This window comes from Vicugna pacos, chromosome 3 (assembly GCF_048564905.1).
Source record: "Vicugna pacos chromosome 3, VicPac4, whole genome shotgun sequence".
In the NCBI taxonomy this organism is placed as follows: domain Eukaryota; kingdom Metazoa; phylum Chordata; class Mammalia; order Artiodactyla; family Camelidae; genus Vicugna; species Vicugna pacos.
The window spans coordinates 23,714,719-23,741,969 of record NC_132989.1 but is presented as its reverse complement, the minus strand read 5'-3'; the positions used below and the strand labels follow the sequence as shown (position 1 = coordinate 23,741,969).

Below are 27,251 nucleotides of genomic sequence, written 5' to 3'. Positions count from 1 at the left end.
AAATTACATTTATGGTAATAGAGATACTAGGATATGTAATTGCCTCTGTGCATGAAAAGGAAATTTAAAGTGTTGTAGAAGCCTGAAATTCCTAATTTGAGGCAGAACTTTATTCTTCAATGACAAGGCTTCTCCCCACACTAGTACTTTTGTATTACAATAAAACACTGAATGAGTGAGAGTTGTTTTAAGCAAAGGTAAAAGACTTGTAATCGTTTTGTTAGTCTCTTGACTTCTTGCTTTCTTTTCATTAGTTCCCCCTCTTAAGCAGAGTAAATGTCTACAGGCCAACTTTTGTTTCAGGGGCCATTTGCCAATTTTCCTGGAGCTGTAGAGGAAGGAAGCGTGTTGTGTGAAAGTTGAGAAGGGCTGGTGGTAATAGGCCTCTGGCAGAAAGGAAGGTCTCAGATTCTTCAGCCACTGAGAATTCTGCCAGATATGTTTGTCTTCCTAAAATACTACAATACATTTCTGCCACTAACCACCTGCAATTAGCACAGACCCCACAGGTAAAGGACATGATGCCCTCAGTGTAGATGCCAGCTGTAAGTTAGAGGGTCCCCAGTCCACTTGCACTTCTGACCAGCTGACTCCAAATTTGGAGGGTTCCCATGGCTCACTTCATGTTTAGTAATTTGATAGAACAACTCATAGAACTCAGGAGAGTACTATACTTATGATTGCATTTTATCGTAAAGGATACAAATCAGGACTAGCCAAATTAAGAGACACATATGGTGAAGTGTGGGAAGGTCTCAGAGACAGAGTGTCCTGCCCTCTCTCCATGGAATCAAGGCACATCACCCTCCTGGCACGTTGGTGGTTCAGTCAGAAGCTAGACTGAGTTTCAGTGTCCAGAGTTTTTACTGAGATTTCATTATGTAGGTATGATTGATAGAATCTTTCTTCCCCAGACCTTGGGCTTTCCTGAAAGCTCCCATTCCTCCAATCACATGTTTGGCCTGGTGGCCTGCCCATCCTCAGTCATCTCATTAACCTAGCATGTATAGGGGCTCACCAGGAATTACTTCATTAGCATAAATGATGAATAAGAAAGCCCTTCCTATCACTACTGAAACCTTTCAAGGATTTAGAAGTTCCCTCCCAGGAATCCAGGACAAAGACCAGATATTCTTTATTATTCAGCATCTCCCCATCTTGAAGGTATGTGGAATGCATGGTTTTCAGCTAGTTTGCTACCTAGCCATAAACACCACATACAAGAGGTTAGTTAGACAGGGCAGGTTTGTTTCCTACAGCTTTATCTAGGTCCTGTTTGTAGCCATTTATCCAGTGATTTACCAGTTGTCTTATCTGGTGCTCCCTGCATTATTTGAGTTTTACCTTTACCTGGAGGTTCGCCCCTCAGGAGACAGGTTTTCTGTTCTCTCCAGGCACTTGGGTCCTTCTCTTTGTAGTGAGTGATTCTTATAGAATTCATTGATTCTCCCTATGGTATGTAAATAACCTGTTTAATATCCATGTATTGACAGTTAGCCTTTCTTGGACTCCTTCTGTAGTGGGAAAGTCCCTTCTTCCAGAGGAGCACATTCCACTGGGGGGATTCTCTGGTTGTTAGGAATGGGGAGCCACAGTCTCCTTCTCCAGAACTGCACCTGTCCATCTTTTTACTTCTACACACGAGTGAATTGAGAGGAGCTGTAAGTGCAGAATACATCCCTGATTTGATTTCAAAGGTGTGGTATAGAAAAAGATTGTGAAATATTTCATTAACTTTTTTATTGATTACATGTTGAAATGTATTATCTTGAGATTAAATATTTTTTCTAATTTCACCTCTTGATGTGACTACTGAGAAGTTTAAAAATTCTTACACGACTCACATTGTATTTCTGTTGGACAGCAGTGGTCTAGATGATTTCCTCAGGTATTTGAGAGGCTCTCTTCGGTCTCCCTCTTCTCTGAGTGCTCACCACTCAAGTGGCAGCCTTTATTGAACTCCTGCTTCAGGGGCAGGTGGATTCAGATGGAGCTACCAAGGCTTCTGTTGGCTTTATCCTTTTGGGCAGTGACTTCACCGTGTCCTTCCCACTGTGCTCATAGTCAGCCAGACCCAGGGTTTTGCCTCCAGAGGTGCTGCTGCTCAGTCCCATCTACTTCATTCTGGTCTGTGTGTGTGCAATTGGTTGTTTGGCTCTCTCTGTGGTTTTGACATTTACCTAGTATAAACTTCCTAGATTCAGTCTAGTGTTCTGTCCTTGTCAGGGCTGTTGCTGGCATTGCTCTTATTGACAGACCCTTCCAAACTTAATGTCATTTCTTTCTTTAAAAAAAAAAAAAGATAAGCATTATCTCTTCTCCTTTTATCCAATCTGATGTTTAAAAAATATTGTCTAAGACAAAGCATAGGGTAGAACCTTTCAGCTTGCCACAAGAATTCATTCTCTTGATGGCACAGAGCTTTGTATATAGTTAGCTGTTCACCTAGCTATGAATCTCTTAATTTTTTTCTTGCTCCCCCACCCCATGCCCAAGCCAAAAAAAAAGTAGTATAAAAAGTTCATTTAATTTGGGGTAAGTGTATTTCTAGTTTCTGAATAGTATTAAGGATAACATCCACTTAGAAATGGAAACCTTTTATGGTGCCTTCTCTGTATACCACATTATGGAAGTACAAGATTAGTTTCAAGAATAAAAACCACCTACTGACTCTTCAGGTTTTATGAGCAGAAGTGAATTTCTTTGTTCCCTCTGTGTGGATGCAGTGTTTGGAAGGCTATGTGGTGCCTGCTGCCTATTGGATCCTTATTAAATGACTGTGATTTTACTTGGGAAAGCAAATAACAAGAGTGTTTGCTGTGAGACTGCTCTTAATTTCTCAGGGTCTGGCTGGGACCTCTGACTGCCTCTGACTGTTGTTGTCAGTGGGGTCCATTACCTCCCCACGTGGTCTTGAATCCCCATTTTTCATGTGAAGGGTATATAGAGGTAGTGAGTAGGCCACTGAGTAGGGAACATTAGTTGAGGGTCAGGATTAGTAATCTGGGTGTCACTTCTCTTCATTTTCTTCTGGAACTAGCAGTGAGGGCTTTTCTGTCACCTGTGTATGAAAGGGCATGGCTGTGCCTCATGGTAACGGTAACACCTTTTATACTTGACTCGCCCATATCAAGTTAATGATTTCTTTATGTTGCTCTTCATTTTAGTGTATTGAGGTGAAAAAATTTATTTTCTGTCAGAAATATTAACCTTTTTGTCAGTAATGCAACACCCATGTGTCCTTTAATTGCTTCATTATTTGCCTACCTCCTTTGCTGTGAGCAGCTTAATAGCTAAAGCACAATCCGTTTTCCCTTTCTAATTTTGCTCTCTTCTGGGTCTTTTTTCAATTTCACGAATTGAGAATGAAATAGGAAAAACACATTTCACAAAATCTTGCCTATAAAGACTATGTATCATTTAGTACCCCTTTCTGCTCAGCCCCAGTGTATTGAAATGGGCCTTTTATTATAATGAACTTGCTACAGTAAGATAGTATTTTGTTCATTGCCTTGTGAATTAAGAACCAAAAAGTAAATGTAACTGGTATGATTTTGAACTGGATTATCATTACTTGGCCCCCCCCCCCAAGCATTTCCCATTATCCAGGACTTCATAGAGTACGGCTTTATTGGATTGAAATATATATTTTAACTGCAAATTGAATGATCTGCATTATAACTTTTATTCTGTGATGTGCTGATAATATGCAGTAAAGTGGCCTTGAAGAAGCCTCTGTAAGGAGCATTTGAATTAAACATTGACCTTATACGATCTACCTGTAACATCTTGGGTATTTTCTCATTGCCTCTGTAAAATACTGTAAGCTGAAATTCTTGCAAATGGCAAATTAAATGAAGCTTCAATTTTCCAGGACTTGTAGGATGTTTGCACTAAAGCAGGCAGGTGTTCTTGAGGGCGAGGGCTGACCTTGGATTCCAGAAGGATTTCCTTAGCATATTGAGCTTGGTTTTTCTCACATTTTCAAGGGTCTTTAAGTTCAGATGTGTGGGCCTGTGCAAGAAGAAAATGTCTTGCATGTACTGTTTTAACACCTTGACCCGAAATAAGCTTTTTTGGCTGAACTTAACCACCTAGTCAGATTTTGGTATGGTCAAGTGAAGGTGATGGGTGAATTTTGTTCTCAAGGAGCATTGAGATTCTTTTCTTTTGGAACATTGGTAGGAATGATTAAGGAAGCACTCTGCCCAGCTCTGGCCCTGCTTCAGAAAAGAGTGTAGGCCCTCCTGTTTCCTCACCAGAAGAGCTGAGGGACTAATGTTAAGACATGCACCCTTCCTGGCTTTACTGATAGACTATTCAGGAGGTTAGACTGAGATAGGGAACTTTTTAAGTGGTCCATATAATAACATGGAAATGGAAATGATTACAGTATCACCTGAGTGGTAAACTACACATGAAAGCCTTTTTTTAAAATATCAAATAGACAAGCTGTTTGAAATAGTTTGATGTTTTAGTAAATTCACGATTTCTAATACTGTTATTAGATGTATTTATATCTTGCCTCTTCCTAAAATTAGGTTTGGCATGGTTTATTTTGAACAAAAACATATAAGATAAAAAAAGGTAGACGCAGAAAACCAGGACCTAGGAGAGAAATAACAGACAATTATGAACTATTATTGCCATATTTGAGTTTGGTTGTGGCACTGTACTTCCTGGTAGCATGGAGGGAAGGATGAAACACAATCAGTTGTGTAGTCATTGTTGTTAGAAAGGAGGAAGTATGCCCATTTTATCATGGGAGATATGCCTATCCTAAAAATAAAATGTTTAAAAAAAATCCCTACGTGGGGCTTTTACAGAAGGGACAGTTAATGATTAAATACATAGGGTCCTCAACAATTTTGATAATAAAAATAGTAATACGTTCCACATGATTTTTTTTTCCTTGTAAGTTCCCTGAAAAAAGGCAAGATCATAATATTGAATCGACACTGAGTTGAGATCCAAACAGCTGTGATCTGGTGAGGGGCTAATTCAGCATATGTGGCTTTCATTTCCCATTGACAATATTAGCAGAACAGCAGGCTATGAGTCTTTGAATCTAGGACTTCCTCCTAATCATCCCAGTATATAGCTTTGTTTCTTTTTAAAAATAATCTTCAGAATTTCTGTTTCTTAATATTTTAAATGTATTCTTTGGAAAACGTTTAATTACTGTTATTCTGGTTAGCAGTTTTTTTTTTAAACTGTTAGTTTTGTACATAAACATTTATTACCATTGTGACAGTGTGGATTCAGTTTACCATTGGATTTATGTTCTCTCACTTTCCCCTTCTTAATCCTCTGCTTCCATCCCTCTTCCTCTGTATCTAACACTTCTTTCCTTTTTTGGATTGATTGGGTCCCCTCACCCCCTTCTGTTTTTCCTCCCTCCTCTTACTTGGAAACCATACACTCTATTGTTTTATTAGTAACAACTCTGGATATTTTAGCATGTATGTTTAACTCAAAGTTTGTGGTTAATCAGTATCTTTTCTTCCTTCTGAAACAATATAAAAATCTTAGACTTTTTTAACTTCATTCTCTAACTTAAATATTATTGTTGTCCAGTATTTTGGTTTTCTTAATTCTTAGCCCATGAGTTAGACACTGTTGATATTGCTTTATTTGCTTATTTCAACTTTTGCTTAAGAGTTGGCATCAACCTGGTACCATATTTTCATTGCTTCCCATTTCTTATTGCATATTAGACCTTCCTTCTGGGATTGCTTCCTTTTTTCCTGAAGCATCTTCATTAGAAACTCCTTTCGTGGGGCAGGAAAGATCTGTCTGGAGTAAATGCTCTCTGATTGTTTCTGTTTTTGCTTTTAGTGTCTTTATTTTGCCTTAATTCTTGAAAAAATAATTTTATTGGATGTACAGTCCTAGGATGATGCCCATGCTGCTACCCTTCAGTGATTTGAAGATACCAGTTCCCTGTCTCTGGCATCCATTGTTTCCTTTGAGAAGTCAGCAGTCAGTCTTGCTGAGCTTTCTTTGTAGATAATTTGTATTTACTTTCTGGCTGTTTAAAAAAATCTTGTCTTTGTTCTAAATCTTCATTACATTCTAGTGTGTCAGGATATGGATTTCTTTTTGTTTACTCTGCTTAGAATTTGTCTTCTAAAATCTGAAAATATGTTTCATCCACTCTGAAAAATCTTCAGTCATTTTACCTCTTTCAGTATTGCCTCTTCCACAATCTCCCTCTCTTTCCTTCTGAAATCTTTGTAGTTGAATAGGAGACCTTAGTCTATCTTAAGTGTCTCTTAATTTATTTTATGGTTTCCATGTCATGAAAATTTCTTTGATTTCCTGAGTAATTTCTTCATTTTAACTTCCAGGTTAGTGATTCTCTTTTAAGCAGTGTTTGGTTGATATTTTAAATTTCTAGAAATGGTAGGCACTACTACTTTCCTCTTTAAGTTCTATTTTGATCCTTCTCAACTCTGCCTAGTCATTTTTTAGTGTGTTTTTCCTTTTCTATACTTTGTATACTTTCTTTTATTTCTGTTAATATAATATATTTTTTGATATTCCACTTTCTATCATTTGAGTATCTGCAGTCATGGATCTGATTACACAGTTCTTTTGCTTGCTTTTGTTCACGGTGGCTTATTTCCTTGTGTATTTCTTACAGTTTTTATTGTGAGTTTATATTCTTGACATTTTGCATTTGGGAATTCTTTGAGGCCTGTGTTTAAATTACTTTCCATCAGAGAAAATTTCCATTTATATTGACTTATGTCAGTTGCTTATGGATACTGCTAATATATGACCTCCTATATCTAAACCCCTAAGGAGGGCCAGCCTTTGGTTAGAATTTACAGAAGGAGAGGCCTTTTCTTTTCTTTTTCTCCCTGAGGGAATGCTTAGGGCTTATGTTGGTGAGTACCCTACTGTTTTCCTCCTCATGTTGACTTTTTTCTTAATTCACTGTTTCACTAAGGTTGCTGCCTTTTGGTTGTCCCAGCTCTACGCAGATTCTCTCATCTAAGGCAAGGGCCTTGCAAGGGCCATGGTGTTTGCAGTTAACCCAAGTTCTGATCACAGAGCACCCCCACATAAACAGTGCTTGCCTACCTTTCAGAATTTCTGCTTTCTCATTTCTAGCCTCTGCTAATTTTCCTTAACTACTCACCTGCTTTGACCTGCATTTTTTCTTTTTTCTTTTTTTGCAGGGGGGAGGTAATTAGGTTTATTTATTTGATTTTTCAGTGGAGGTACTATGGATTGAACCCAGTACCTCAGGCATGCTAGGCATGCGCTCTACCACTTGAGCTATACCCTCCCCAACTTGACCTGCATTTTTATTTAAAACACCATCTTGTGGTATAATTTATATACCATAAAATTCACCCATTTAAAGTATAAATTTGAATGATGTTTACCAAATTTACAGAATTATGCAGTCATTATCACAGTCCAATTTGGAACTTTTCTGTCACCCATGAGTGTTTGATTTTTTGGTAAACTATCCTGTTCCTCCTAATAAGATAACTAGCACCCTTCCCTGGAGATTGGGGAAATGGAAACTTAACTCTGTTCCATCATCATTTTCTCTGTGGGTTTGGAAGTAACTGAGTGGTTCTGAAGTTTATATGATGTGCAGTTGGGACATCTTACTTTGTATATGACAGGTTTGGAAAAGTTCAGTTATTATTATTTTGGACTTTTTGAGAGTGTAGAGAATTTAGCCATTTTAAAGAAGAAAACTCAGATGGTAGCTTAATCCAGGGCCACACGGCAAGTGATGTAGGTTTTGAGCTTCATCTTTATGGCCTGCTACTTAGGTCGTGATGTCACTACTGAGACTTAAATGCCCCCGCTTCCACAGTTCTTCTCACTTGTTTTACCTCCACAGCGGGCATAGGCTAACACAAGAGTATGTCATCAATTTATTATCAAGAATAAAAAGAAATCTCTTCATGTCTTTCTCCAAAGGTTCCAGGATATGGGGCAGTGGGAAACAACTTGGGCTTGACTTAAATTTTAAACTTCGTTTAAAGCCATTAACGCATGTATAATAGAGGAAAAATAGTCATAGTGGTATATTTTTTTCCAGCAAAGAACTTTGTTTCATAAATTTTATTTAAGCAAAGAAATTCTTGAGCTTTCCTAAATGTCTAAAAAGTTGTCCTTTCTGTCATGTACAGATGTCATATTTTGTTGATCTGACATAACCTGGCTGTGACCGTTTTTTTCCCTGCACAGTACAGAATATTTCTGAGCTACTCCTAAAACCAGCAAAAGCCCAGGGCTAGGTTGTTTTTTTTTTTAATCAGGGAGTTGAAAGTTTTCTGAAATGTTTTGCTTTTCTACAAGATTCAAACTTAAAAGAGGCAGAATAGTGCAAAGGAGGCCTTCATGATTTCAAAGCTACTAGTCATAGTGTTGTCTTAGCCCCCCTTTTAGATAAGCAGGAATCAAAGATGTTTAAGTTGTTAATACACACGTTACTGTGGTAGCAAAGATATGATAATTTATTCCCAGAGCAAATTAGAGATGTTGCACATCTCTCTGCAGAGTCTCAGCTCTGCCAGATTCTGTGTGGAAGTTAGCTGCTCTGAGTGTTTTTAATTCAGACTTCAGCATCTTCTTCAGTCTCAGTATTAACTGCTATTCCAGATTTCTGAAGCCTCAGAAAGAGGTATTTAGGAAGCTCCTTCCTTCATTCCCAGGTTACATGACAGTCAAGCCTGGCACTAGTATTTGAGGTTAGCCTCTCAGAGCTGTGGTCGAGCTGTTGCATTTGCACATTTGTCATTGTTAGATGTGAGTAGCCCTGTCCCTGGAGGGTGAATTGAAGCCCATTCATCTGGAGAAGACTGTCAGTGACAGGCGCCCACTTCCTCCTCCCAGACCAGGGAGGGTGACCTCCTGAAGCAGGCAGTGTACTCTTGTAGAACATTACTGTTTCAACAGTACATCAGAAACATTTTAAGTAACGTTTTAAAATAAATAAGTCTTCCATAACCTTTGTTTTGATAGAATTTGTATCAGGAAACAAGAAAAGTGGTTGACAGAAGTCAGCCATTTCAGTGCTAGCCATATACCACTCTCAGGTTTCTGATCTGTAGATAATACTTATTATAATCTTTTGTTTCTTAATTTAAATATTTTTTTCTGAGTTTTACACATTCATAAAATTGGGGGAATACAAAATTGTACTAGAATTTAAAATCTAATAGAGTAGAGAGGGGAAGGTTCAAACACATGACAGACCTTCCTGAATCTAACACTTGACTAGCCTCCTACATGGTGGGAGTCGGGTGGTGGTGCTGGGTGTTACTCCTCTCACCTCAGCAGGAATCTTTGTTAGTCCCAAATTGCTAACTCAGTCAACAACTTCAAATTTTGTATTTGTTTTTCAAAATGCCTTCTTAAGGCAGTGAAGCAGTAGAAGCTGTAGCTTCATGAACACATCTAATTTAAACTTTCTCCTTCAGTGGAGCATCATAAAATGTACATTTGAGGGATAATGTTCGTAAAAGTTTTATGTTCTACAGAATTTAGTTTAGGTCATATTTTGCAGCAATTTTAAAGCAAACAGAAATCTACAGTCAGCTCTATAGATTGTCATCCTGAGCAATTACTACATAATGACTCTTTGCTCAGATCCAGTTGACACCAGTAAGTGGAATTGTAACCTTAAGGGTTTATATTTTTTTTCCTTATTTTTAGAGGAGGTACTGGGGATTGAACCCAGGACTTCATGTGTGCTAAACATGCACTCTACCACTTGAGCTGTATCCTCCCCCTTGAGAAGGGGTTATAAATGTTACTTTTTAATTTGATTTTGAAGGCCCTTGCAATTAAAGTTCTGACTTAGTTTTCATTTGCTGTGCATTTTTATGTTTAAATTTTATGTTACTACTTTTACTTCTCCTTGTGATTAGCCATTGCAGGATTCTGATAGCGGTCTTTCTGAAAGCTGATAATCCTTAACTGTAACACTGTAAACAACAGTAATAGTATGTAATTTTCCTTGTGCCTTTATGTACTTGAGTTGGGTGGAGGAGTGAAAAATCAAAGGTTATTGCCAATGCCATTGTTTACTCTGGCATTTTAAATTCTCAGAAAGTGCCTCTGATACTCAGTTGCCTACACCTCTCATTCATAACTCAGTTTGCATCTGGGAGAAAGATGTATATCAGAGAGCACCGTGTATTCAGATGGTCCATGGTGCTGCTAATAGAATTGGCAAACCTTTTCATTTAGAAACGTGGATAAGTGATGACAGTAGCAGTGGCTACAGAGCAACAGCCAGAGCTTCAGCAGAGGAAGTATGATACAACTTGGAGAGATTGTTTCTGGCTACGTAAGTGGTGTCATTGAGACACTTGGATGGGAAGGTAAAGATTTTAGTTCAAATGAAGTGGCATCATTCAGGAAACAGTCCAGCTGTCAGTGCTTTTGAGAATACAGTTGAAGGACAGTTTTGCTCTTAACTATGGAATGTTATCCCTGTTTCTTTTTCCATCTCTGATGAGGATAGCCTTGGGTCCATCTTGATGTTGTGTTAATGCTATATTTTTTATTTGAAAAATAGCCTGTGTTCAAATAAAATATATCTTGGCTTAGGGTAAGCATCCATTCACCTGTCAAATGAGAACAGCAACTCAGAATTTTGATTTCCTTCCTTCAAGAACAACTGCAAAGTACATTTTTATTTGAGGGCACAAATGAGTCTTCCCAGGTACCCTTGGTTCCCTAGCTTTTCTCATTTCATTGCTCATACCAGGAGACCCTCTTTCTGAAGTTACTGTTCAGGCAGGTTAGAGCCCCATGTAAAACCTGTGAGTTAAAATCCCTAGGATCTTTCACGGTTCTGCCACCAACTTACAATGTGACCCTGTGTTATGAGTTTATAATTTCTTTAGCACAGAGCCAAAAAATTTGTCCTTATAAGCAGGCAATCAGTCTGTGAAAAGTAAAACACCATTGGTGCTCTTGTCATTTGTTCTGTAAAGGTCAGGGATGGGGTAGGTATTCGTTTGTTTTCCTTTGCAGCTGAAAGAGAATCTTCAAAGACCTTTTTATGTCGTTTCCTCTTCTAGGTTGCCAACTTGGCCTGTTCCATCTCAAACAATGAGGAAGGTGTAAAGCTTGTTCGAATGTCTGCAAGCCAGCTAGAAGCCCTCTGTCCTCAGGTAAAGTACAATCTGCAGTATTTAAGGTACCACCAAATTGGATTTAGGTTGGAGTAGAGATGAGGTTTATTTTGTTAGTTTTGTTTTTAGGATTTTAGTTAGACGTGTTAGGGACAAAACACTGATCCAGAGTCCACAGAGTTTGGAGAAATTTATGTTTAACATCAAATGATAACTTCCTCAGGGCTCACATATTACTATCTCCTAACCTGTCATTAAAAATGCATAGTATTCTCCACTGCTGGCAAATGGAGGGTGGGCAGTGGCCATTCTACACCCTCCTTAAGGGAGGACCATCTGCAACATGTGGTAGTCTTGGAATCACGATGGTTACGCCACAAGCCTAAAATAATAACAGCTCCCCACCCACACATCAGATTGATGTCCAGTAGCTGGGTCTTATTGGAGGGAAGAAGATTCAGGAGCTAGAGGCCTTACTTTGCAATCTCCTAAAGTAGCCTTATGATACAGATATTAACATAATTCAACCAGCTACTGAAGTAAAAGCTTAAGAACTTTTCTGCATTTATAATGGTCTGTTGAAAGACTGGTGATTAGGCTAAGTTAAGCATGTGGGACTCTAGAAGGACAAGCACACAGAAGAATGGTTGCTTTGTTAAGTGCCCCATGAGTTGCTTACCTCCTGTGAGGTGAACTGATCTTGTATGTATGGCCGGATACTCTTCACCCTTTACAGGGATTTCTAAGCAGTGTAAGTGCTGGTTTGGTGGAAGAGGTTGCCCCTCTGATTTCCCAAGTAGAGAATGGTCATGGGCGTACTCTGAAGATTTAAATTTACCTCTCAATGTCCTGCCAGATGGCAGTGACCACAAATAAAGGGGAATAAAGCAAGGGAACTGGAGTAATGGAATAGAGGTCATAGGAATTAAGTTTTCTGTGAAGTCTGCAACCAGCTTTAAAATATACTATAACCAGTACCTTGGCTGTTTCACATAAATAATTCCTGACACTCAAGGGAAAATAAGTAAATTCTGGTTATTAATTTGGGATCCCATTGGTACATGGCTTAGTTAGGGCAGTCGTTCTCATTCTCAGCCATGTGGATTAGTTTGCCAGTGAGAGTTGTTGCTTCATCTAAATATTAATATGATTAACCAACTGTGGGTCCTTATTATCTGATCGACATTTCCCCAGTTTTACTCCAGTTATGAAGTCTGCTAGTGGTTGGTAACTCTACAGATGATAAGCATAGTGAATTTAATCACCTCCAGAAAGTCCATGGATGGCCGAGTTGTATGAAATAAATTTAAAGCAGATCTAAAGATTGGCATTCTTTTCTCAAGCTTGCCATTTTACCCCCTCAGCACTTTGTTTTTAATGCCTTTGGTTCTCCATTTGATTTTGAAATGCTTGAAAAGCGACAATGCTTTCACATATCAGCTGAAACAGATGGTAGCATACGCTGATCACACCTACTAAGAATATTTATATAAATGATCTTAAAGCCTAGGGAAAAAAATCACATGGAGATTCTAGTAGATCCTCATGAAAGTGATGGTGTGCATAAATCATGTATGGCTGGACCATGTTGCCCAGATTTTAGTTTGCCTTCAGAAAGCACCTTTTCTCCCTCTCCTTTGTTAGTTTCATTTCTCCTGCTGGAACAGACCTTAAGGGATGTGGGGTTAGAGAGACAGTGCACAGATCACAGTTGGTATTGAGTATATGTCCTAGATAAAAAGGTGTTTCTCTAGGTGTGATTATTTTCTCAGATTCTCAACCTAGTCTCCTTCCTGCTCTTGCTCACAAATAGGGCTGGGCGGTTCGGTAATGGCAATACAGTGGACATTTGCAGACATGGTAATGACAAACTGGGTAGCATGTGCCAGTTCTAAATTAGGCGGCTGTGACTCCCTGCCAGCCCCGTTACTGCTAGATTCTTTCATTTTTTTTCTTTTTTTTTTTTAAATTGAAGTATAGTTAGTTTGACTCTTTCATAATATTTAAAGAGAAGTTAGCAATTCATATTTTTCTGACAAGTCTTAATTTTAAACCATCAGTAACTAACTTAAGGCTTTGAAGTTCTTTGAGGAAGATAAACCAAATTTCTGGGAGCTGCATCCCACCTACCCTGGCCCATGAGTTTCATGCTTAAAGGACCTCTCCTTTAAGTTAGCTGATGGCTGTCCCTCTGAGAAAGAACGGAACCATCTCCTTACTATTCAGCTTGATGTGGGCAGTGATCTCAGGCACTGGGGGTTCTCGTCCTGAGGTTTTTCCTTCCAGAGTCACTGGCTTGTTTGATAAACAAACCGTGGGCAAGTTAGTCAAATTGACTGGGCTAGTTAGTTACTTCACCAGGAGCTTGAGATGGCGTTTAATATGCTGTAGCATGCAGACAAATAGTTGTTATCTTAACGTGTATGTTTCTTTGTTGTGAGGCTACTGTCAACAGCCGTCCACAGTATCGACTACGTATTAGGTTTTTCTAGTCTGTTTTTGTGCCTTGCACCTGGGCTGCTGCATTCAGGCAGCCCTGGCCCCTCTGCTGGGGGCTGCTGTTCTGTGGCCCCACCTACAGTTTAGAGTTGGCTTCTAGACCTTATTGTTCCTTTCTGGAGGGGAGAGATGACAGACAGAACCTCTAGAGGAGTTTTCTTCCTCGTCTTTCAGTTCACCCAATAAATTAACTTTTAGAAATGGGAAATTCTGTTCTAGAGTGCTAAGTTTTTAGCAGTTAAGCAACTTTAACCCCCAATATTTGAGGTATTAAAGTTGAGTTCAGAGGAAGTAACCTGAAAGTGGATTTATCTTGTTGCTTGCAGGGGGAGAAAAGCACCCACATTTTTTGGTGATTTACTGTTATGAGTAAGAAGGGAAGTAGGTCAGCTCTCTGCCTGCATTGCCTTCTGCTTTGTGGCTGCACTGTTTCACTCAGTTCATCAGAAAGGGGACATATGTCCATCTGAGCTAAGAGCCCCATGCTTTTTACAAGGAAGGAAAATCAAGCTGTTTTGGGGGAGGACCTGATTCTCTTCCGCCATACCCCCAACATCATCTTGCTTATGGATGTATTCAAGTCTTAGTCCTTGGTAGCTGCTTAAAATACTTCAGTTTTTTGTTCATCTCGTGCTGACCAAAAGGAAAAATCCTACCAATAGCAAGTTTCTAACAACTGAGGCTTTAAACTTGGAGGAGGGTATTTTGGAGATGATCTCACTTAATATTTTATTTTTCTTAGCTCATTATGCAGGGATGAGCATTGTACATTTAATACAAATCTGGCACTTTAATAATTCATATAGCCTGGATTAATGTATGGCCTTTCTTGGAAATCTACACAAGGGTGAATTAAGTATTTGAAGCCACTGCTTTAACTACATTTCCTTTTTTTGTACTTCTCACTAACTAAATTGAGAAATAACTTATAAAATTGTAGGTTCTTCTTTCTGCCTCCTTAGATTTACCTTCCATACTGCTGTTTCTCCCATTGTGTTGTGGGAATGCTGTTCATTTTTTGTGGCAAACAGGCTTGACAAGCATCAAATAAGCACAAACCCAGACAGGCCTGGTCTATAAGTGATGAGAAAATACATAGCTCTTAAATGAGCATCCAAGGCATATGGGCCAGGGAAGTCTGCGGCCTCAAGCTCTCACTCATCTATTATTTCACAATCATAGGACCATCTACCTTTGAATCACCTCACTTTTCCACTTCTGATATTCTCTGATCTTTTCTTACAAAGCAATTTCACAGAAGAGCTCAAAGGAGCTGCTTCTGACTGAAAGTGTCTCAGCATTTTCTGTCTCTCTTTCTTCCTCCACCCCCTCTCACAGTGGTCTGCAGGTAACAGACTCCCAGAGCACTGTGGTCTCTATATGAGCCTTGCATGTTGATAATGGCCTGTTGTTTTGTTTTCTTGTAAAGTCTGATTGCCCTATCATAAAAGTTGGAAAGTGTTTCCTTGTCTTCCATTTTCTTGAAAAGTCTGTCTGATTGGTATTAGTTCTTCTTTAAATGTTAGGGAGAATTTACCAATGAAGCCATCTGGCCTGGAGTTTTTTTCATGGAACAGTTTGAAACAATGAATTCAGTTTCTTTAATAAATTTAATGATACTCAGATTAGCTGTTTATTCTTGAGTGAGCTTTGGTAATTTGTATTTTATTAATGGCTTCTCTATTATTTTTCTTCGTTCTGCTCGCTTTGGGTTTCATTTGCCCTTTTTCTAGTTTCTAAAGTTAGAAGCTTTTAAATCATTGATTTGTGACTTTCTTTTCTAATGTAGCAATTAAACATTTAATGCTATAAATTTCTCTCAAAGTACTACTTTAACTGCATCCCACAAATGTTGATGTGTATGTTAAATAGTATGGTTGGGGAGGTCAAGAAAGACCTCACTCAGAAAGTGATGTAGAAGCAAAGAACAGAAGGAGATGACAGAGTAAGCAAGGGAGGGTGTCTGAGGGGAATGCACTCCAGGAAGAGAGAACAGCAAATATAGAGGCTTCGAGGAAGGGGGTGTCAAATATCTCACAGGACTGTGGGTGTTACAGGGCCTTTAAGGCCATGGAAAAGCATTTGGCTTTTTACTCTGAGTTACATGGAAAGCTATTGAGGGGTTTTGAGTGAGGATTGACATGATCTAACTTAGGCTTTAACAAGGCTTCTCGGACTTCTGTGGGGAAGGATAGTAGCAGACAGATCCCGCAGGAAGCTGCGGTAAGCAGAATAATGTGATTCCCACGTGCCACAACCCTCCCCATCTCCCGTCCATGTCCTAATTCTGGAGACTTGTGACTATGTTTCCTTATATGACAAAAGGAACTTTGCAGAGGTAAATAAACTAATGATCTTTAGATGATTAAATTATCTTAGATTATCTGGGTGGGTCCTCAGTGTAATCACAGGGGTCCTTATATGAAGGATGGAGTGGTGTCATCATCAGAGAAGGAGATGTGTTCTTGGAAGCAGAGTTGGAGTGATATGGCCACAAGCTAAGGAGTGTGGGCAGCCTCTAGAAGTTGGGAAAGACAAGGACTGGAATTTCCCCTAGAGCCTCCAGAATGAACAGTTCTGCTGACACTTTGATTTTAGCTCTTTTAGGCCTGTTTTAGACTTCCGTCCTCTAGAACTGTAAGATAACATTTGTGCTGTTTTTGTGGTAATATGTTACAACAGTGTAGGAAACCAAAGCAGGCTGTGCTGCTCATCCAGGCAAGAGTACTAGTGGAAATGTCGTGAATAATGATTATAGAGTTTGGATATATTTTGAAGGTAGAATTTACTGAAGGATTTCTCGAGAAGTGAAGTGTTTTGATCCTATGTAGCTAGAAGGATGGAGCTGTCATTTTGGTAGGGGAAAAAGGTGATTTCGAGGAAGAGCTCAGTTTTGAACGTGTTAATTTTGTGGTGCTTGTTAGACATGCATGAAGCAGATCAAGTTCAGGGAAGAGGTCTGGACAGGATGTATAAATGTGAGATTCATTAGCACATACATGATGCTTAAAGCCATGAGCCTTGTTGATAAGCTCACCAATGAAGTATGTATACCCAGAGTAACAATGTTGTGGAACTAAAACTGGGGTTCTCTAACATGTAGAGTTTAGGAGGATGAGCAGTATCCAGCAAAGGAGACTGAGCAAGTGTTAAGACCAGAAGAGCACCAGAAGCTGGTTTTATCTTGGAAGACAAGTGGGAAAAGTGTTTCTAGGAAGAGTGATTATTAATGTCAAATGATTGTGAAATGTGACCTGAGAATTGATCCTAGGATTGAGCAACATACAAAGATGACAAATGATCTTGGACCAAAAAAGTTTAGGTAGAATTTAGGCGAGACAAACTTGACTGGAGTGGGTTCAAGAGAGAAGAGAAGAATTGAGGGTAGCAAGTGTCTTTCAAAGTAAATGTAAGGATTATGGAGACATGGGGTGGTGGCATGAGGCAGATACGGGATTGAGAGTGTTTTTGCTTTTTATTTCTACTTGGGAGGTTTGTTTGTTTGTTTTAAGCTGATGGAAGTAATCCAGTAGAGAGGAAATACTGATGATAAAGAATAGAGGGGAGAGAAATGCTAGAACAACACCTTGGAGTACGGTAGAAGAAATGAGATCCAGTGCACAAGTAGTGAGGTTGGTCTGAGATAGGAGCACAGATAGGAACGTTCATAATTAAGAGGTAAGACCGTATGTGGCCTGGATGCAGGTAGAGAAGGTGGTGTGAATCTGTAGACATTGTCTTTTGATGGCATTCATCTTCTCATTTAAATTTAGGAAGCAGAGCTGTAAGCTGAAAGTGCTAGTGCTGGGAGGAGTGTTACAGGAGGAGGTGTGGAGCAGTCACTCATTTAGTCAGAGTCCACACGTGAGGAGAGGAAGAGACTGACTGGACGTCTAGTTCTCTTGCTCTTACCATTCCTCATTGATTGGTGATGTCACTTGTATCATACATTGAGTTTTGTTCTATGATAGGGTCTGTTTTTAGACTGTTCTGTTTTAGTTACATTAGCTTTATATATGTATTTTTTTTTAATTGACATATAGTCAGTTTACAGTGTTGTCAGTTATTACATTTTAACTTTCTCTTCTATACTGTTGCTCCCTATCCCTAAGATTTTTTCCTCACTGTTGTCAGGTGTATACTGTTTCAGATTAATTTGTGAATAATAGATCAGTCTTCTACTCCTAAACATGGACTGTGTTTCTATTTATTCTAGTTTTTTTTAATGTGCCTTAGAAAAATTTAGTTACTTTTTGTCACTTCAGTCTTGTGGGGGTTTTTTTGTTTTGTTTTGTTTTTTTACAGATTTAACCCCAAATATTTCCTATTAATTGCTTTCTTGAAGATCTGATACTTCATTTTATGTCCTGTTTTCTATTATATAGAAAAGTTATTGATTTTTATGTATTTCTATTATCCCTAGCTACCTTAATGAACTCCTAATTCTAAGAGTTTTTTTCAGTTGACTCACTTCAGTTTCCTAGATAAACAAAGATGATCTACATTAAAAAGTAATTCTGTCTCCCTTCTAACAGCTTTTTCTTATTATTTCCATTTCCTACTTTATTTCATTGGATAGAAAGACCATTATTACTTAACTAATTGTGACAGTAGGTATTCTGATGAATAACATCTTGATTTTTAAGGTACAAATGGTTTTAGAGTTTCACCACTATCATGTTGGATGATTATTTAAAGTAGTATATTAAGTATCTTTCTATTCCTAATTTACTAAGCCATCACCAGTGAGTATTTAATTTACCAAATGTCTTTTGTAAACAGTTTTGTAATCAAAATGAGAAAGTTAACCTTAGACGAGGTGCTTTTCCTCCATTATACTGTATGGTATAAGATATTATGGAACCAAGAGCAGTTTTCTCTTAGTAATGGAAAATTATCTAAGTATTTAAAACATATAATTAATTCCCTTTCCATGTTTACTTGGCTCTCTTAGGAAGGATTTTCTTCAGCCAAATATTCTTACAAGGTCTAGCTCCACTCTGATTCATTGTGAATTAATGAGATAACTAATGAAGAGTAGTCCACAGTGGTCAACCACCTGGTGGGAAATGAAGGCAAGAAGGAAAAAAAGCAAAGAAGAAACCTTGAAGTGATAAATATAGGGGAGCCACCGTATAACACATGGGGAAGACAGGATATTTTGTCTTCCAAAAATTTTTTGTCCAAACCCATTCACTTTTGAAAGTAGTGGGCTATTAATAGCTGGGACCGCCCGGTCCCTGATGCTTGTGAGTCCGTCGTTATGTAGTCTTATTGCTTCCAATTGTCTAGGAGGGAAGGGGAATAGCCGCACTAGTCTAGTGGGTCTGATTCTTCTTCAGTTTGTTAACCACAGTCTTTGGGGGCTAAGCTGGTAACTTCTTTCTCGAATACCCCTCCAGTATATTGGGAATTATGCACATGACCTGAAGGCATGTGATTTCTACAGCACTGAAAAACATCCAAAACTCCTCCCCTCAGGTAGCACGCCCAAATGACTCTGTGGTAACGGCTGTTCTGCCTCTTCCAGATCTTGATTACTACCAGTTTCCTTTTGTGTTTGCTTCCCTTTCCAGGTTGCATTATTATGAACACAGGTATCTCCAATAACCTGTCAGGACCTTGTACCCAGAAATCTTACTAATTATTCTTTCAGCTCATTTTTGTACTGTTTCATTATTCATGCGTCCAGTGAATACATCAAAGGTTCTGAATAGGTATTTCTCCAAAGAGTATACACTAGTGGTCAATAAGTACCTGAAAAGATGTGCAACATCATGGCCCACCGGGAAAATGCAAATCAAAACCAAAGTGAGATATCACTTCACACCCACTAGGATGGCTATAATTAAAAAAAAAAAAAGTGAGGGGGAAGGGAAAACAAGTATTGGTGAAGATGTGGGGAAGTTGGAGCCCTGATACATGCTGGAGGGAATGTAAAATGGTTCTACTGCTTGGGAAGATGGTAAGGCAGTTCCTTGAAAAGTTAAACATAAAGTTAACTGTATGACCCAGCAATTACATTCCTACTTACGTACACAAGAATGAAACAAAACAGGTATGTGAATGTTCATATGAAGCAGCTTATTCACGTGGGCCAAAAAGTGGAAAGACTTCAAATGTCGATCAGCTGGTGAATGAATAAATAAAATGTGATAAATCTATATACTGGCATATTACTTGTCAATATAAAGGAATGAAATAGTGATGCATCCTACAGCACATAAGAACTTTGACACATTATGTTAAATGAAAGAAGCTAGTTACAGAAATGCACATATTAATATTCCATTCTGTAGGACATACTTATTTTATAGAAAAAAGTCCAGAATAGGTAAATCCATAGAGGCAGAAAGTTCTGTTAGTGGTTGCCAAGAGGTAGGGTTAAGGGAAATAGGGAGTGACAGTGGATACGGAGTTTCTTTTTGGAGGGATGAAAATGTTCTAAAAAAAGATTGTGGTGATGGTTGCAAAACTGTAAATACACTAAAAATCTTTGGATCATGCAGTCAAAATGAGTGAATTGTTTGGTAAGTGAATTATATCTCAGTAAAGCTTTTTAAGAAATTACTTTCTACTTTTTTAGAAGAAATTGCCTTTAGGTTTATTAAACTTTTTTTTTTTTTTTATTAAACAAAGGTGCTGGTGATTGAACCCAGAACCTTGTGCGTGCTAAGCCTGTTCTTTTCCCTTGAGCTATGCCCTCCTCCCTAGAAATTACCGTTTAAGCTTAATAAATATTACACTTTCTGTGATGCTGTTATATGTCAAATATACTTCAGGAATTGGAATACAATGTATTTTTCATATGTATACTTTGATAATGTATCAAAAACCTGAAATGCCAGATGTTCATCAAAGATTATTAAGAATACTGATTCTCTACAAGCAGAAAATAGTGATGTGCAGCTATAAGGTGGAATAATAAACAGCTAATGTTTGTAACATACATTTAATGATATAGAGCAGTATCTAAAAGAATCAACAGAATAGTCAGTTTTATATAGCATATAATTCTAATTGTGTATTTTTCACTTTGCACACATACTTGTGTATATGAAGAGGAAAAAGCCTGGAATATAATGTCAAAAATTGTGAAGATTTCCTGTCATTTGAGTGGAGAGATGAGAGATACTTCTGTTGTTGTCCATGGTTCCAGTGTATTACCGTACTTCAAATGTGCTGCTTCTCCATTCGCATATGAAGCCTGTTGTTTAACACTTCTCTCCTTCATCTCTGTGGAACGTGTGGTGTTGTGTGTCCTTGTGAAATGCACATGAGACAAAGCTGTAGCCTCCACTGACCAAATTGTCTCACCTATTTTATTTTCATGGCTCCGAAAGAGTAAACAGTGAACTTCAATATCTTTGCAGGTTATCAATGCTGCACTGGCTTTAGCAGCAAAGCCACAGAGTAAACTGGCCCAAGAGAACATGGATCTTTTTAAAGAACAGTGGGAAAAACAAGTCCGAGTTCTCACAGATGCTGTCGATGACATTACTTCCATTGATGACTTCCTGGCTGTCTCAGGTAATGAGCTGCTTCCCCAGAGAAGTTTGTGAGGAAGCGCATAATTACTTATGCCTAAGTTACAATAATGGACAAGCAAAAGGCCCCTGAGTCTGGGCAGGTAAATCATTGTAGCAGTAATATTGTGCTGGTTTTCATTTTAATTAAAAAAAACAAAACAAAACAAAAGAAGCTACTAGTGCCTCCTGAGCAATGGGGGGGCAGGATTGGAGTTGTCTCCCTTGTGGTGGGGCTGGTCTTGATCTGAAAAGCATGAAGTAAGAAGCTGGCTGGCAGAGGTTTTTCCCTGTTGGCGTAGAATAAGACCTTGCAACTGTGACCTGTACAAACGCCATAACCATCTACCCTTCTTGCTGCTATTGTGTTTAGAAAAACACTGACCTGTGTCCTGGTAGATGTTGTAGTTATTTGTTTTGAGCCTGTGAGATTTAGAAGGGATTCCTGACATCACCAACTTTAGTTTCTTTGTAAAAATTATTCCCCTTGGAAAGCTTCTCTTTCTCTCTCTCTCTCTCAGAAATGATCATAGTTTAACTGCCTACTTTTCGAAAGACTCTGTCTGCATGATGCACAGATAGAAAACAGAGAGGAAATATTTAAGTACCATTTAATTATGAACTTGCAAAAAATAAATCTGGGTAATTCACCTCACAAAAACAGTTGATTTCATTATATAAACATAAACTGGTAATGACATAGTAAATTGCATTCATATAGAAAATGTCTGTCAACTGCAATTCACTGTTTATCACACAGAGATAAATTTCCATCCATCTCCTTAGAGTTGAGCAAGTATAAATGCATTCTCCATTTAACAGGCCTCTGCTGCCCTTGGCTGCACTGCTTGTTCTTTGGAGGTGCCAGGCTTCCTGAGGCCAGTGGCTGTGGGCAGAGTCAGTGGCTGCTACTTGTAGGGCTAAAACTACCTGTCACCCCAGGGAACCACAGTCTGGAACGTGGAGACGCGAGGGGCAATGGGGCTTGAAGCAGAAGTGGTGCTTAAGTACGTGCACAGCACAGTCCTCCAGCAGTGACCTATATAAGGTGACCGTGGGTTCTGCATACCAATGTTTCCCTGTCTCTGCTAGTTCTCCTTGGGATTGGTAGCTTTGGCCCTACTTCAGAGAATGGGGAACAGGCAATCCGTAAACTACAAAATGAGGGGGTGAACCATGCTGCTGCAGGACTGCCAGATTGCAGGTGCTGGTACTTTAAAACAGAAACCCATTTGCAAACACATCTTTGCAGGTGCCAAAAATGCAGCAATTGCTTTTTTGGGAAATCTTGGCCTTCTGTTGTTTTTCCCAGTGAAGTACTGAATTATTCTTTTCATAGGTTTAGAGAAAAACATTCCACCTTCACAGCACACTTTTAAGCAAACAACAAATTTTGAAATCTAAATGCAAAGCCCCCCTCTGGAGATAGATATTACATTCCTAAACTTACTTACCAAGTAAGGCTTGGTCTCAAGGGATTTTTTTCAGTCCTTAACAGCAAAATAGAATGTGATAGAATCCAATGTCCCTCATGCAACATTCCTCAAATCAGAGAACAAAAGGGATTGTGCAGTAGCATTTAGTGGGATCCAGGCAGTATCTTTAGGGTATATGACATAAAATAGAAGAAAGGTAAAGAGAAATCAGATTCTTCAACAGATACATTTTTGTCTGGTGAGTGTATTCAATTTTTATGCAAATGTGGGAAAGTAGAAGGGTTGACTTGAAGGAAAGGAGTTTAGACAGTCTCTATTTAGCAAATAAAAACATCAGACAATCCTCTCAGTCAGAAAATGGTGGTGCTTTCAGAGCATCTGAACTTTAGAGATCCACCTTAGTGTGTTTCTCCGTTTTGTCCCTGGCTTGCTTAGCACTGTCAAGTAATTAACAGGACAAGGCGGTTATTCACAATTCCACTGTTTTTTAGGGTGTGCTTTTTAGGGGCATGGGATGAAGGAGACAAGTAGAGGCCTGTGCAGAGTTCTACTGGGTTGACCAGTTGATTTTTAGCATTCAGATTCATTGTGCACTTACCTCACCTGTGGCAGTTTTAACACTTTTTATGTAGGTGCACTAGAGATGTCTCCCCATGGCACCTGACACACAGCTTCGCTTCAGTAGGGAAGTGGCTGACTCTCTCGTTGAGTGGAATCTTGCTTTTCACTGGGCAGGCCCCCACTCGTCCCCAGTCCTTGGCCCTTGTGCAAGTACAGTGTCACTAAAGGTGCCACGCGAATTGGAGAGCAGGGGTCATCTGCAGCCCCTGCGTGCAGTCTTTATACCAGAAGCCGAGGTCTGCCCCCTCTGCCATTTCCTGTCGCGCTGAGGCACAGTGGTGCTTCGTCAGTCCTTGGGCACGAAGGGCTAGTTTCTGAGTAAGGGGCTGCCAGGCGAGTGCCTGGCACAGAGTCTGACCTAAGGTTGGTGGACTTCATAAATTTTGCCAAATGAAAAGTAAGGATGCTGCTTGACTCCTTGGAGTGGTGATTTTCTACTGTGTCTGGGGGCTGTGTTGACCCTTGGCAGGGTGATAGATTTTGAGGAATATTTCCAGTAATGACTTTCCACCATCATATTCCCTCTTGGAATCCATGGGGCCTGTATGTTTGCTGTAGCCCTGCCCACTCATGAGACTCCATCCAAGGGGATGTTCTTTAGGGAATAGGACTGAGAGGATCCTCTGCTGCTTTATCTCCATTGTTCCTGGGTATTCTGTCTGACTGGTTCCAGAAGTTTCCTCATGCTTATCACAAGTCATATTTTAAATTTATGGCTCAAAAAATAATAGTCATCTTGTATATAACCTGGTGAAGCCACTAAGACCCTGGTGCCAGTATTTCATGAGGCTGCAGGGCAGGGGGAACTTGAATCACTGTGTATCAAATATGAGCCAGTGGCACTTGCAAATAGAGAGGGACTTGCAAGCTACCCCAGGGAAGAGGGAGAGGGCATGCTTTTCCCCCCAGCTGTTCTATTCAGAGTGTTGCCCTGTAAATCTTGGAGGTGGTTTAGGATGCTAGACAGCATTCAGCAAACCATAAGTATATTTATATGGACTGATCCCTTAAGGACAGTGGTTTGAAATTTATCAAAGTGATAAAGACTGTTTGAATTTCATTTGAATTGTATTTGATAAACATTTTCCATGGAAATGCAATTTACTTTCTCATTCGTTTACTCTACTTTCAAACGTGGAAGGTTTGGTTCCTTTTTTTTGAGTCACAAGTGGTTAGAGTGATTCTGATTGGGTTTATTCCTTTTCTTTACCAAATGCTCTTGGAAACAAGTAATACATTTCATTACATACTTTAGGGCAACAAAAAAGGGTAGTAATATGTGCTCTTCTTTATTAAGTGTCAGTGTGCCAAATAATTCAGTCTGATGGGTCTAAATAAAAGGATTTTTGTACTTAATTTTTTGGGTTTAATAGCAGAAAGGCAAAACTGAAGATAAGATAGGGCTAAAGTTAATTTGATTTCTAACTCCTATGCCTCCTAGCTGTGTGACCTTGGGCAAGTCACTTAATACTTTCGTACCTGGTTTCCTCAGTAATTAATAGTGATTTTAGAGAAAAAAATGTGACAATGAGTGTGTATATGTCCATGAATGACTGAAAAATTGTGCTGAACACTGGAATTTGACACAACATTGTAAAATGATTATAAATCAATAAAAAAGTTAAAAAAATTAATAGTGGTTTTAAAGAAATGGCTACTATAGAGTGAGCTAAATGTCAAGCACTCAGAATACTTCCATAATATTCGAGTAAGTTTTCTATATAAAGCATTGATATTATCCTCTCCTGTGTGTGCATAAGGGTGCACTGATAAAGATATCCAGAGCAAAGGGAACCCAGAAAGGGCCCCAGTGGGCACTGTGGACTGAAGTGTAAATTCATGCAGGCTTTCTGGAGAATGCCAGTTGGTCTGGTTCCTGGAGAGCAGTTAGGCATCATACACCTACTTGATATACATAATGTCTTTTGACTTAGTAATCCCATTGCTAGAAATTTTCCCCAGGGATATGTATACAGATGTTTGCCAGAATACCTGTGCAAGGATGTTCACTTCAACCAAAATGTCTACAGGAGACTGGGTGGGTGAATTATGGCCCCTCCATCTCTTCAGTAGCGTATTGTGCAGCCATTACAATGGATGAGGTCGATATGCAGAGGCAGTCCTAGAAAGGTTTTCAAACGAAAAATAGATATATTATTTTCCATAATCCTTGAGGATAGACTGTTTTGTGTGTGTGTGTGTTTTTCCTGTTAGAAGTATCTACAAATAAAGACTGTATTGAACAATCAGAGTTTTTAATAGGGTACAGATTGGTTTGTCTACTGATAATGGACCCATGCTGAGTTTCTTTGGAAATTCAGTTAAAGCTAAAATAACTTATGGTTTAAATTAATATGGGTACCACCAAGCCTCCCATGTTTGCACACATCCAGTGGGATCTCACTTCTCCCTTTTGGCTCCAGTTGGTGGCATGTCCTGGGTGTGTAGTGGCCTCAGCTGTTGGGCTTTCCCAGTGAGGGTAGGGAATGTTACCTTAGTCAGCTTCCTGAAGTAGAAGGCTTCTTTGGCTGAAGAATGGCAAGCCCTTCTCTGGTTTGGGTTCATTTGGAAGAATAAATGGAAGTATAAATTCCAGAAAATGTAAATTGAGTTTTAAAAACATACGTGACTAACGAAGGTGAACAAATCCTTGGTGGAAGTTGGGGCCACCTTAATGAACAAAAAAAAGAGTATTATACTTCATTGATTCTAAGACGTGCTTTCCTTCCCTAAGTATTAACAATCCTGAAACCAGGATGAGTCTTAAAATCAGTGGTATGAGAAAACGTTAACTCATAGTTTAGTTAGCAACAGCTTTCCTATCCTGTCCTATCCTGTCCTGTCTTATCCTGATACAAGAGTCAAATGTTATGTTAGGTTGAGTGAAAGCAGCAGGTTTTAACCTAAGGTCTAGTATGGTGGGCAGGCTCAGTGCCAGTCTGTTTAGTTTAAATTACTCTGTAAAGAGTTTCTGTATAAAAGATGTTCCTGATGGGCTCTAAATCCATTGATTCTTATCACTGGTTCATATATTCTCCCTAAAATTAGTTTATATAGAAAGTTTGTTTAATAATTTTTCTCTTTGAGTAGTACAGTGGTGTAAACTCCAGCAAGTATGCCAGTTTTTAACTGGTAGATGGTAACTTACGGTCTTCTTAGCTATCTTGTGATAATTCATTTTTCCCTTCTGTAGTAGAAATTCTTACCGTATTTTTACTTTCCCTGAAATGATGTTTATTTTAATTGATTGATTAGTTTTTATTTTAAAAAAAAGACTTTAAAGCAGTTTTAGGTTCACAGCAAAATTAAGAGGAAGGTGAAGAGACTTTTCATCTACTTCCTGCCCCCTGCACATGTGCAGCCTCCCCTGTTACCAACTCCCCCACCAGAGAGGTAGGGTTGTTAGAACTGATGAACCTGTGCTGACACGTCATCGCCGCTCAGAGTCCCTGATGTGCACTGCCCTTCACTCTTGGCGGTGTGCCTTCTGTAGGTTTGGGCAAATGTATCCACCATTTAAGTGCCATACAGAGTATTTTCACTGCTCTAAAAATCTTCTGTGCTCCACCTATTCATCCCTCCCCGGCCACCCCTGGTCTTTTACTGTGTCCATAGTTTTGCCTTTTCCAGAATGTCATCTAGTTGGAATCATATATAGCCTTTTCAGACTGGCTTCTTTCACTTAGTAATATGCATTTATGGTTACTCCATGTCTTTTCATAGTTTGATAGCACTTCTTTTTAGTGCTGAATAATATTCTACTGTCTGGATGTACCAGTTTTCCAGTTTACCTACTGAAGGACATCTCGTTTCCAAGTTTTGGCAATTATGAGTAAAGCTGCTATAAACATCTGTGTGCAGGTTTTTATGTGGACATGTTTTCAACTCTTTTGGTTAAATACTAAGGAGTGGGATTACTGGATCATATGATAAGAGTATGTTTAGTTTGATAGGTGCGAGTGCCTGCCTGCAGTCTCCTAGGAACTGCAAAATGGAGGACCTTGTTCCTGGGGCGTGCAGGGGTCTGGAAGCCCAATGCAGGGCACTGT

At 39.1% G+C, this 27,251-nt stretch overlaps 1 protein-coding gene across 4 annotated transcripts in view; it reads left to right on the top strand.

The window, feature by feature from the left end:
• CTNNA1 (catenin alpha 1) overlaps window positions 1-27,251 on the top strand; it is a 276,028-nt gene that overhangs the window by 235,126 nt on the left and 13,651 nt on the right. For all 4 annotated transcript variants that reach the window (XM_072956860.1, XM_072956852.1, XM_072956855.1 and 1 more), the window contains 2 exons: window positions 11,067-11,159; window positions 20,993-21,149. In XM_072956860.1, coding sequence (XP_072812961.1) covers window positions 11,067-11,159; window positions 20,993-21,149 — 250 coding nt within the window. The remainder of the gene's footprint in view (window positions 1-11,066; window positions 11,160-20,992; window positions 21,150-27,251) is intronic.